Source organism: Nicotiana tabacum, chromosome 20 (genome assembly GCF_000715075.1).
Source record: "Nicotiana tabacum cultivar K326 chromosome 20, ASM71507v2, whole genome shotgun sequence".
Lineage (NCBI taxonomy): Eukaryota > Viridiplantae > Streptophyta > Magnoliopsida > Solanales > Solanaceae > Nicotiana > Nicotiana tabacum.
The window spans coordinates 131,602,122-131,615,531 of record NC_134099.1 but is presented as its reverse complement, the minus strand read 5'-3'; the positions used below and the strand labels follow the sequence as shown (position 1 = coordinate 131,615,531).

At 36.7% G+C, this 13,410-nt stretch overlaps 1 protein-coding gene across 1 annotated transcript; it reads right to left on the bottom strand.

Moving 5' to 3' along the window:
• Window positions 1-9,945: 9,945 nt before the first annotated feature.
• LOC107803225 (uncharacterized) lies at window positions 9,946-11,487 on the bottom strand. Its single transcript, XM_016626865.2, has 2 exons — window positions 11,472-11,487; window positions 9,946-10,499 (listed from the first exon to the last, which is right to left on the bottom strand). Exons 1-2 carry the CDS (start codon window positions 11,485-11,487, stop codon window positions 9,946-9,948), a joined length of 570 nt encoding a protein of 189 aa, XP_016482351.2.
• Window positions 11,488-13,410: the final 1,923 nt, after the last annotated feature.

Here is a 13,410-nt window from a genome sequence, read left to right as displayed (position 1 = left end):
GGAAAATATAAGTTTTTTTTAGATTTGATATTGTGTATGCCGAGCGGCACTATTAAACCCCGTTTTATCCACTATTACGATTTTATTTGTTTTCTTCCGCAATTTGGTTTAATTTCTGCATTATTAGGCTTACCTAGTCGTAGAGAGTAGATGCCATCACGATAGTTCACAGAGGGTGAACCGGGGTCGTGACAGATGATTATAAATTAGTTTCCTTTCAAGGACTCTTATGTCATGATCTACGTCGTCCCGTATAGCAATTGCTTTTGTTATTGAAGACGAAGATAGATACACTGCAAACTCAACACGAAAAAGTATCATTGTAAGTCATAATAATTAACAATTAAAAAATGTGATCAAAGAAAAATGAACAGCTTGTTTGGATGATTGTTACATATCGTTTCATAATGTATTACTATCATACTGTATTATAGTGTAATGTATCGTTTGTTGAATACAATATTTGGATAAATTGTATTGTTTGTCGTCGTTTTACAATGTCATGCACCAACAATATGAAAAATAAACTTTCGATATTACAAAGAATAAGAATGGTACAGGATAGAATTATTATATAAAAAGGTAGTGCAAAAGATAAAATAGGAATATTTAACCACTACTAGAAAATAGTCCTATGGCAACGGGTCTAAAACCGTTGCAGTAGGCAGCAAAAACCGTGCAATAGACATACTGCAATGGTTTAGGGACCGTTCCATCAGGTCGCAGTGCATTTAGATCTATTGCAGCGGTAGAAGAACCTTAACAATATGCCTTTATATTGCGACGGTTCAGAACTGTTTCCATAGTCGCGTCTATTGCAAAGGCCATTGCACCAAATGGAACGGTTCAAACGCGTTGCAAAATCATCTTCTGTAACGGTATTTTAGGCTATTTCAATGCTTTTTATGTCATAAATGATTAAGCAGATCTATAGTAATGGTTATTAGAGGTGTCACGACCCTAAACCCAGACCCGGTCGTGATGGCGCCTCTCCTGAAGACAAGGCCAACTGACACTTCTCATTTTCAATTATTAACAATTAAGCATTTAGAATCAGTCTGAACATAAATAATAACCAAAGTTTAAGAGGTTAATAGCATAAATGGTGGAAAAATACCCAACACAGCCCGATACCGGGGTATCACTAGTCATGAGCATCTATAAGTCATAATACAAGTCTGCTAAGTCTATAAGCTAGTACAAATGTCTGAAAAGAGATAGAAATGATAAAGGAGGAGAAACACGGGACTGCGGACGTCAAGCAGCTACCTCGTGGACTTTGATATCTGCTAGGAGCTCTCAACTCGAACTAGCAGGATCCGCAACGCCTGAATCTACACAGGGGTGCAGGGAGTAAAGCGAGTACTCCAACTCAATGAGTAACAAATGTAAATAAAGACTGAAAGCAATAAATCACGTAAGGCACAAAGCATTCTATAATGAAGCAGTAAAACAATCAAAACAGTAAACCAGTGAAAGATAGGTAAAATTCTTTAATTCAAACGTAGTTTCATGAAAAGCCTTTTTCAATGATTAAGCAGGTAATTGACAGTCAATTATGAAAAATAAACACATAAAGGTTCGCCCCTCGGGAACAGTATCAACAATCCCCCCATCGAGCAACATCTCAGAATAGTACCAGCCCCTCGGGCAATCACATAGAACAATACCAGCCCCTCGGGCTCAATCTCACATCACAATAGGTACCCGCGCTCACTAGGGGTGTACAGACTCCTGAAGGGACCCTTTACATCCCAAGCACAATATCAAGCCACTTCGTAGCATCATTACTAGGCCCTCGACCTCATATCAATCAAGCCACCTCGTGGCGTACATATCTCAGTCCCTCGACCTTATAATCGGTATCAAATGTTTCCTCACAACATAGGCCCTCGGCCTTACTCAGTCAAAATCCTCACAAGCCGCTCGGGCAATAGTAAAACATGTGTTTCTCAGCCTAAACATTATTTAAAATATCATTAAAGTATTAAAACTGAGTAAACATGGCTGAGTATGAAAAAATAGTGGAAAATAACATGACTGAGTTCAAGTATAAAGTCAAAATAGAGAGGAAATACCAATAAAAATCCCTGAAGGGTTCAAATAGTTGGCACAAGGCCCAAATATGGCATTCAACCCAAATTATGATGATAGCAAATAGGTTTCAGTCAAATATACGGTAAAATAGTCATCTGGAACGGGCTAAGTCACAATCTCCAACAGTGCACGACCCTACGCTCGTCATCAAGCATGTGTCTCACCTCAATATAGCACTACGATATGCAAATCCGGGGTTTCAAACCCTCAGAACATCATTTACAATCATTACTCACCTCGAACCGGTCAAATCTCTAGCTCGCAACGCCTTTGCCCCTCGAATCAGCCTCCACTCGCCTCGAATCTATCCAAAATCAGAACGAGGACGTCAAAATAGGCTAAGGGAACGAAGCCCAAGCGAAAATAATCAAAATACTACACAAATTCCGAAATTACCAAAACCCGACCCCCCGGCCCACGTTTCGGAATTCAATAGTTTTTACATCAATAGATTTCTTATATCCCCACGAGTTCATACATATCAAAACTTCAGAAATCCGACCCAAATGGTCCTTCAAATCCTCAATTAAAGGCCTAAGTTCCCAAGCCCTAGTTTTCCCAATTTTTACCCTTAATTTCCATAATTTCTAGCTCTAATCCGTGAAATAAAAGCATAGGAACGAGTTTTAAGTCCAAATTCCTTACCTCAATGAAGTTCCCTTGAAATCCCTCTTTTCAATCGCCCAAAAAGCTCCAAAGCCGAGATAAAAATGGTGAAATAGCTCAAAATTCGCGAAGGCCACAATTTTTACTTTCTGCCCAGAACTTTTCGCATCTGCGGTTATATTTCTACTTCTACGGTACCGCATCTGCGGTCCTCACTTAAACTCCCTTTTCCGCATCTGTGCCATCGCAGATGCGGTATTCCAACTGCTTCTGCGGTTCCTGATGACTTCTCCAAATTACGCTTCTGCGGCCACCCTTCGCTTATGCGGCGCCGCACCTGCGGTCCCCAATCCGCATGTGCGAAAATACCAGAAACAGCAAATTCAACAGTTGCAACAAATTCCAAACTTCTCTGTTAACCATCCGAAATCACCCGAGGCTCCCAGGACCTCAACCAAAAGCACAAACATATCCTAATACCTTATTCAAACTTGTTCCAATCATCAAAACACCTCAAACAACATCAAATCACCCAAAACACATCGAATTCAAGCCAAACTTTCTAAAATCTCCCGGATTTCGCTTTTGATCAAAAACCCAACCAAACCACATCCGAATGACCTAAAATTTTTTACACACATCCCAAATGGCACAACAGAACTACTGCAATTCTTGGAATTCCATTCTGACCCCTATATGAAAATCTCGCCTACCATCCGGAAATTGTCAAAATATCAACTTCGCCTATTCAAGCCTAAATCTACTCCGAACCTGCAAAACTCATTCCGATCACACTCCTAAGTCAAAAATTATCTTTCGAAGCTAACCGAACCATCAGAACTCACATCCGAGCCCTTTAACACATAAGTCAACATCGGGTTGACTTTTCCAACTTAAACTCACTCTAAAGAGACTAAGTGTCTCAAACCTTACCAAATCCTTTCCGAACTCGATCCGACCAACCCGATACCACATAACACAGATAGACAAAGCATAAAGAAGCAGGAATGGAGGAAACAGAGCGGTAACTCATGAGACGACTAGCCAGGTCGTCACAAGAGGCTATTGCAACAATTCTCAAAAGCTATGCAACGGTTATTATGAGCTAGTGCGACGATTTTTCTAGTTGCTACAAGACTTGGTGGTCTATTGCAATAATTAATTACCTATATAATAAAAATAATATATCGTAATCTATATAAATCATGCAAGAAACTATTGAAGGGCAAGATGAGAGAAAAAGACAAGATAACAATGTGATCACACCAATATGACGAATTTAACGATATAATACAATAAAATTTAAATAATAATTAAAATAAATATTGCATTTAAAAATAATAATATGATACAATAGAATAGGTAACAATCATCCAAACAAGTAGTAAGGGACTAAGGGATATGTCATAAGCTATGCATAAAGGTGCCTAATAAAAACTAAGGATATTATTAGATTTAAAAGGCAATGTAAATAGTAGCTAGAAAGAGAAAGGGATAAAGAGAGAGTGATTAACCAGTAGTCATCATGACGACCACCGTGAAGAAAAAAGTTCTGAGCCATAATTATTACGCGAAATATAGTATTCTCTCTAACTTAGAAATGGAAAGATAAGGTAAGTGTTGTCACCAAATATCACAATATATAGGCATTCTTCTTGAATCTCCAACCCTAGCTCTTCTCCCTCTTTAGCTCTATTACTTACAATTAAGATTTTTTTAACAGGTTTAGTGCTCAGAAAGAAAATATATATAAAGTTGACGCAATAAATAAAGTTGATGCAATCAATATATATAAAGTTGACGCAATAAACAAAGTTGACACAATTTGTTTAATTCAAACACTTCAGTTGGTCATGACCAAAGTTAAGGGATGGCCATGATGGATACTCAGTGGGTTAAGACACACTTAAAAAATAGCTCAAGGACTGTAATATAACTAGCTTAAACAATTTCAGTACGATCTAAACTCATTTTACAGCATAGCTTAAAATCCATCTATTCTTTATGTATTACTACTGGAATCCCAAATGAAGAACATGAATGTCGTACATACAGTAAATTTTTATATAAAATAGAATTATTAAAATGGAAGAAAACATATAAATCCCTACGGGATGACGGGTGCGGTGCACTACAATGCTAGCTCAAGTAGAACTGAAATGCTCTACTCTCCATGTCAAACTCAGGTAGCTTCTGAAAATATGAAAACATTAAGGTTGTGTTTGGTACGAAGAAAAATATTTTCTTTGAAATTGAGTAAGTTTATATCTTATTTTGTCATGTTTGGTTGGTGAATAGAAAAAAAATTGGAAAGTATTTTTAGTGTTTGGTTAGTGAATAGAAAATATTTTTAGAAAATACATAATTTAGGCAAACACTATGGGATGGAAGTGGGGGAAGGGACGAGGTTTGGGTTGGGGGTGGGCGAGGCTGAAGTGGGATGTGTGTTGGGGGTGGGTTGGTGGGGGATGGGGTAGGCGGGCGAAGGTTGAGGGTGGGGTGGGGTGGATAATAGGGCAGGAAAGGTTGAAAAAGAGTTTTGGAAAATATTTTTCCTTCTCTTGGCAGGGAAAACATTTTCCTCTAATTGGAAGGAAATTCATGAGAAAAATATTCTCCAAAATATGAAAGTCAACCAAACATGAAAAACTTAAAAAATACTTTCCAAAAAATATTTTCCTTCGTACCAAACATACCAAGGAAAATGAATGAGTCCAGATCCTCTCGAGTTTCTCAAATAACAAACCTTAATCTAGAAAAATACAATGACAAACATAAATGCATCACTACAGAGATTAGAGCACCAAAAGAAAATTACGGAGCCATATCAGGTGAAGAAAGCAAATTACCTATTACAGAAGGAACACAACATTTAATAAAGTAGAAAACTCTAAAAAAGTGTTTCAAAACTGAAGAAATATTGGATGTACACTAAATTGCCTAGGCTATTTGCTGAAGTTTGGTGATGGATCACCTGCAGAAACCCTAGACCGAGGGAGAAGAGAAGGAGAAAAAGAAGAAGAAGAAGAGAAGAAGAGAAGGAGAGGAAATATCTGAGAGAGAGAGGGAAATGAATGTAACGGTAAGAAATTGTTATTCCACTCACTGTGTTTCTATTACATTTACAAATATATATACACGTATAGCTAACCTCTATAACAAACAAACTAACTATCTCATTAACTCCCTAACTGACTGATCATACATAAATAAGCTAACCACTTCTCACAATCAGGTAACTCCTTTCTTCTCAACACTTCCCCTCAAGCTATATGTGGTATAAAGATATCAAGTACCCCTAGCTTAGACAACAGATACTCATGTTGAACTCGGGTTAGGCCTTTGGTTAGTATATCTGCTAGTTGTTCCTTAGTTGCTACATATTCAGTCCTCACTAGCCCATTCTGTATCTTCTCTCTTATAAAGTGACAGTCAATTTTAATATGTTTAGTGCGTTCATGGAATACTGGGTTAGCAGCTATTTGAATGGCTGTTTTACTGTCTGTAAGTATGTTCACACAGAGTTCAACAGCTACTCCAATATCCTTGAATAGTCCAAGTATCCAAACAAACTTTGCTACTATTGATGCAATGCTTCTATATTCTGATTCTGCTGAGCTCCTGGAGATAGTGTTTTGCTTCTTTGACTTCCAAGACACTAATGATTCACCATACATGACAAAAAATCCAGTTACTGACTTCCTTGTGAGAGGATAGGCAGCCCAGTCAGCATCACAATATGTTGTAATAGTGTTCATCTTCCTGCTAGACAATAGTATGCCTTGTCTAAGCTGCCCTTTTACATACTTGACCACTTTTTGTGCAGCTTCCATATGAGACCTCTTTGGCTTCTGCATAAACTGACTCAATGTCTGAACACTATATGCTATATCTGGTCGTGTGACTGTTAAGTAGAGTAGTTTTCCTAGTAGCCTCTGGTACTTGCTAGGATCTGTTAGGATTTCATCTGATATGCCTTCAAGAACACCAATTTATTCATCATATTCCATAGTAGTGAGCTTAACATTAGCTTCAATAGGTGTAGTTGCAGGCTTTGCAGCTCCCAGTCCAAGCTCAGAGATGAGCTCTAGTGTGTATTTCCTTTGATGCATCAGAATACCTGCTGGGACCTGGCAAACTTAATGCCAATAAAATATTTCAACTCACCTAAGTCCTTCATTTTGAAAATCTGTTGTAGTTGAGATTTGACTTCATTTATAAGTGTCATAATCAGGTCCAGTTAGAAGCATATCATCCACATAGACTAGGATGATGACAGTGTGTTTGCCTGTTCCTTTTACAAATAAAGAGTGATCATGTTGACTCTGCATGAATCCTAAGTGCACCAGTGGTTCAGATAACTTAGCATTCCATTGTCTTGGTGCCTGTTTGAGGCCATACAAGGATTTCAAGAGTCTACATGTTGGTCTACTTTCCCCTAACTATGAAAGCCTTGAGGCAGAGTCATATATATTTCATCATGCAAATCACCCTATAAAAAGGCATTGTGCACATCCATCTAGTGAATGTGCCAATGCTCAGAGGCAGCTACTACAAGAATAGATCTAACTGTAACCATTTTAACTACTGGACTAAAGGTTTCCTGATAATCAATACCCTCTTGCTGATTGTACCCCTTGGCAACAAGCCTGGCCTTGAACCTTTCTACCTCACCTGAGGCCTTGTACTTTACCTTGTATATCCATTTGCATCCAATAGGAATTTTACCATCAGGCAAGGAGACCACATCCCAAGTGTGGTTAGACTCTAAAGTAGCAATCTCAGTCTGCATAGCATCCACCCACCTAGGAACTTTAGCAGTTTCTTCAAAGGCGGAAGGTTCCACTATAGTGAAAAAAGCAGCTAGATAGGCCTGATATGTAGGAGAGAGGCCATTGTATGACACATAGTTGGAAATAGAATAAGGCACCACCTTGTGTCCTGGCAAAGACACAAAGTCCTTCATCCAAATAGGAGCTTGTCTAGTTCTTAATGATCTCCTTAGACCAGGAAGGCTAAGTTCCTGAGAAGGCAAGTCTGGTGGAACCACTCCTGCTGGTGATTGATGTTGTATAGATAAGTCCTATTCTGAACTGCTAGCAGCATGATCAGAATCACTAGAGGAAGGAGGTGAGGTGATACCATTGAACTCAGTATCAACAATAGAAGGTACAGAGGGCAAGAATACAGGTGGTATAGAGGCAGGAGATTCCTTGAAAGGAAAAACATTTTCCCTAAATAAAACATCTCTGTTAATAAGAAAGCAATGATTATCCAAATCTAACAAAATGTAACCTTTTTGAGAATCAAAAAACCCCATAAAGACAGTAGGCTTAGCCCTAGGAAGAAGTTTGTCTATCTCCTGAATCTGTTTGGCATAACACAGACAGCCAAGTACTCTCAAATAATCCAAACTGGGTGCTCTACCATATAACAACTCAAAGGGAGACAATCCATTGAGTACAGAAGATGGCATCCTATTAATAATATAGACTACCGCAAGAACATAATGAACCCAGTACTTAATAGAAATATTGGCTTGAAACCTTAAAGCTATAGTCACCTCCAGAATATGCATGTGTTTCCTCTCAGCAACTCCATTCTGCTGAGGGGTGTAAACACATGTCTTCTGATGAATAATACCATATTTTTGGAAGAAGGTGGTGCATACATAGTTAACAAATTCAGACCCATTATCAAATTTGATTGCCTTCAAGGTTTTGTTAAACTGGGTTTGAACAAACACAATAAACTGAGTGAGAACAACATATACATCATATTTTAACTTCAGAAGAAACAACCAAGTCATTCTGGTAAAATCATCAACAACAGTCAAGAAGTACTTATTTCCATCAAAGGTTGCATACTTGTAAGGACCCCAAACATCCACATGAATTAGATCAAATGCATCAGTGTTCTTAATACAGCTAGTAGGAAATGGTAGTCTAATTTGTTTAGCACATAGACAGACAAAGCATTTATTGATGGTATCAGTAATACTAGCTAGTTTAGTAGGAAATAGTCTTCTGAGTACTACATTAGAGATATGACCTAGCCTTTTATGCCACAAAGTAATATCTGTAGTTTTTGACTGTATTCCAGCTGCAACTAGAGCAACTGCAGTAAACTTCTTGGCCCTATGTTTCTGCAGAAAGTATAAGCCTTCTCTTTCCTACCAATCTCCCTCACCTTGCCACTGAAGAGATCCTGAAATACACAAAAATCAGGATAAAAGGAAGCAAAACATCTTAGATCTCTTGTCACCTTGGAGACTGACAATAAGTAGAATTTGAATTGAGGGACATAGAGCACTTCCTTAATAGTGCTTCTATCTGAAATATGACTATCTCCAATCTGAGTAACTTGAGTAACATCTCCATTAGTATTAAAACTCTTTTAGTTTTAGAAGGTGTAGTTAGGGAGGTTTTGGTCAGTAAGTTTACATCTGACACCATATGATTTGTTGCAGTTGTATCAATGATCCATTCTTGTTCTTGTGAGTTAGTGGATGCTAAAAGAGCAGTATCAATACCTGCTACATTTGCTTAAGTAGGAGGAGTTGGACTACTGTTCAGAGTCTGTATTATCTGATCATATTATTCCTTGGTAAAGGAAAAACCACCACCTTATGGAGCAGTATTTGCTGATCCCTGAGAGTGTGAAGAGGAAGTACCTTCCTGATTCTGAGTGCTTGATATCCCATAACCTTGTAATCCCTCAGGAACTTGGCTCACATATTGATTGCCTTGATACATAGGCATCTGTTGGATTGCCCTGTTCTGAGAAGCATGATTTGTGTGCAAAGGCACACCATGACTAGGTTCTATCATAGCATTGTATGCACCAGCTCCCCCTTTCTTTTTAGCCTTATAGTCTTGTGGATACCCTATGATTTTGTAGCAGTTTTCTTTGCTATGGCCTTTCATTTTACAGAAGTCACATTGGACATTATAATTTTTCCTAAACTTTGGATTGAAACTAGGCTTAGCACTGTACAGAGAAGTGGAGTCATAGGCATTTGTGTTTACATTAGGAGCAGATCCTAATACTCCAGCATTGGCTACAACAGATCTCTGACTTTCATTACTCATAAGCATATCATAAGCTTGATTTACTGTTGGTAATGGTTTCATCATAAGGATTTGACTACGTGCTTGAGAATAAGAGTCATTTAGGCCCATTAAAAATTGATACATCTTCTGATTACATAAATGCACAATAAATTCTTTTGTCTTAACACAATCACAGAGTAGGTACTACAGACTCAGTCTCATCCCAAAGGTCTTTGAGCTTTGAGTAGTAAATAGAAATAGACGCAGTACCTTGATTTAGAGTGGCAATTTCCTTGTGCAAATTATAGCAACGTGTATCATTCACCTTGTCAAAACATTCCAGCAGATCCATCCACACTACCTGTGCACTAGTAGCGTATGCAATCCCACTGATTAATGCCGGAGCCACTAAATTCATCATCCATGACAAGATGATTGCATTGCACCTCTCCCATTGATACCAATACTTCTCACGAAACCGCTCCTTAGGCCACCTGCCATCAATAATCCCCAGCTTATTTCGACCAAGTAATGCAATTCGCATAGATCTATGCCATAGAGAGTAATTGTCAGTGTCGGTTAGCTGAAATGAGATCAAGAATATTCCACTTGTGTCGCCGGGAGCTAAGTACAAAGGATGAGTGACTGCTACAGTCACTCCCTCCTCAAATTCATCCTCTAATGATGCATGTGAAGCATTTTCAACAGTAGTATTAGGACTTTCATTCAACAAATCATCAACCGCTATTGTTGATCAATGTCAAGTTGTAAAAACAGAAAATTGAGATATTAGATTTGAAGCAGAATTTTGATTTAAAAGAAATTGAAGATGAAAAGAGATTGCGGATCGATCTCTGAGCTTCAATTCTGAGCTCGGAGCTCTAATACCATGCTGAAGTTTGGTGATTGATCACCTGCAGAAACCTTAGACCGAGGGAGAAGTGAAGGAGAAGAAGGAGAAGAAGAAGAAGAAGAAGAAGAAGAGAAGGAGAGGAAATATCTGAGGGAGAGAGGGAAATGAATGTAACGGTAAGAAATTGTTATTCCACTCACTGTGTTTCTATTACATTTACAAATATATATACACGTATAGCTAACCTCTATAACAAACAAACTAACTATCTCATTAACTCCCTAACTGACTGATCATACATAAATAAGCTAACCACTTCTCACAATCAGGTTACTCCTTTCTTCTCAACACTATTACGTTTTTATTTTGAAGGATTTGTTTTCAAAATAAGTAATCAAATTAATTAATCAAAATAGTGGATATATTAATTATTAAAAGAGCAAATCGATCAGCTTGTAATCCGTTTGCATTAGTGATAATTAGTTTAAAGCATATATTGTATAAAATTAAATAATAGAGGCAAGCATAATTATAAAATCACAGTATAAAATTAAATAAAAGTGGCAAGCATAATTATAATCACAAGAAATATTAGAGTGACTGGACCAAATATTTTGAGGGAAGTTTATGAAATATCATTATTATACTTTAATTTTTTTATATTATAGTTAGGGTGTTAAGTTATATTAGTTATATTATTTTAATTTTTGTATTACATGTTAGAGTTCTACATCTTCTAGGGTATTAATTTGGTATAAATTAAATCAGAATAAATTATCTATACTTTTTTCAATAAATATTTTGGAGAAGTCAACTATGCGAGTATCTTAACTTTATTTTGAGAGGCAATTAATGAAACGAACCTGCATTAAACAGCATAGATTAGCGAAACCAATGTGCATGTGGGTCCATGTGACGCATTTAATATAGTTCCCAGAACAATTTATTAAGGTAATTAGAAGTTGACCAGTTGAGAATAATTACCATATCTGCTTTTAAAAAAGGGAAAATTTCACATTAGAACAATTGAGCTCCGTACTTTTCAATTTTATAGCCCATATTTCAATTTACAACCAATTAACCAAAAAATAATAGGCTAAGATTCAACATCCAACTCTAATAGGTTTTCAAAATTACTATTTAATTTTAGAAAAAGATTCCTCAAGGTTTTAAATTAATTTTCGAATCAGTAATTGTGACTCAAATATTAATTCAACAAACTAAATTCATTTGGGTGGTGAAAATTAGATTTTTAACAAGCATAAATATGTGGTTTAAATTCCGAATTTGATTTTGTGAGAAATTTGGAGTGGATGTTATTTAGACTTGTTAGAAATAGTATAAGGAGGGTGTACATAAAATTTGAAGTCATTTAATGGAGATTTGGACTTGTTTTGAATAAGAATTGCAACCGAAAATCGTGGAAGAAGTTCATCTACAGACGCTTGTATAAAGGTGTATAAAAGTGTATAAGGTGTATTTCTACACTCATATACACTATTATACAAAATTATACATAATTATACAAAAAACTGACTTCGTCTTCTTCCTTGCGTCTTTTCTGAAATTTAACTCAAATCTACTCCAAATCATTTCAAATTTAAATTTTGAACTCCTTTTGATATTTTCAATCAATTGGAATAACACCCAATCCAAACAACTAACAAATTAAAAAAAAAATTATTTTCAAAAGCAAAGCTTTGAATGGTCTTCAATGGTGGACTTCTACTCTTCAATTTTCTTATATTGCAAGCAGGTGACGCAAGAGGAGAAGCAGAAAATACACGGTCCCTTGAAGCATATGTAGAAGATATGAGAAGAAGAGAGAGTGAAAGCAATAGTTGTGAGAACATAGATTTAACTCCATAGCTTTTAGAAGCAATGGTTGTAAGAACACAGATTTTAAATTTGCTAGTTCTTTCAAAATATGTACAATATGGTCTAGGTGAGGTAAAACTTAAAAACATGGGCCATTTTTTGTTATGGTGTGAAGTCATGTGTGTTTTCTTGTAATTCTTTCTTTAAAAAAAGGGGAAAAAATAAAAGTGTTTATAAATAGGATTTTATTTATGGCGAATGTCTATATTTAGAGAGATTTTGGGGTTTATTACTTGGTGGCTAAGTCACTCTCTGTGATGACCCAAAATGTCATATTTAAATTAAATAATCATATCGCTGTTTTAAGACCTTGAAAAGCGCTATCAATATTTCCTCGACTTGCGTGCACAGTCCGTATAATTTTCCGAAAGGTTTTTATGTAAAAAATGGATTAAATTGTGAACTAGAGCTTTAAAAACTCAACTGAGTTGACTTCGGTCAACATTTTGAGCAAACGAACCCGAATAAAAGTTTTGACCATTCCGCTAGTTCCGTATCGTGATTTGGTACTTGGTCATATGCCCGAAATCGAATTTGGAGATCCCTACATCAAATTATCGCCATTTAACGGAATCTAGAAATCTAAGGCTAAAGATTTCTTAAGTTTGACCGGAGATTTGACTTTTTGATATGGGAGTCGGAATCCAGTTCTGAAAATTTTCATAGCTTCATCATGTCATTTATGACTTGTGTGCAAAATTTGAAGTCAATCGGACTTGATTTGATAGGTTTTTGCATGGAATATAGAAGTTGGACGTTCTTAGTTTCATTAGGCTTGAATTGGAGTGTGATTCACGGTTTTAGCATTATTTGATGTGATTTGAGGTTTCGACTAAGTCTGTATCATGTTTTAGGACTTGTTGGTGTATTTTGTTGAAGTCCCGAGGGCCTCGGGTGGATTTCGGAAGGTTAACGGATATAAAA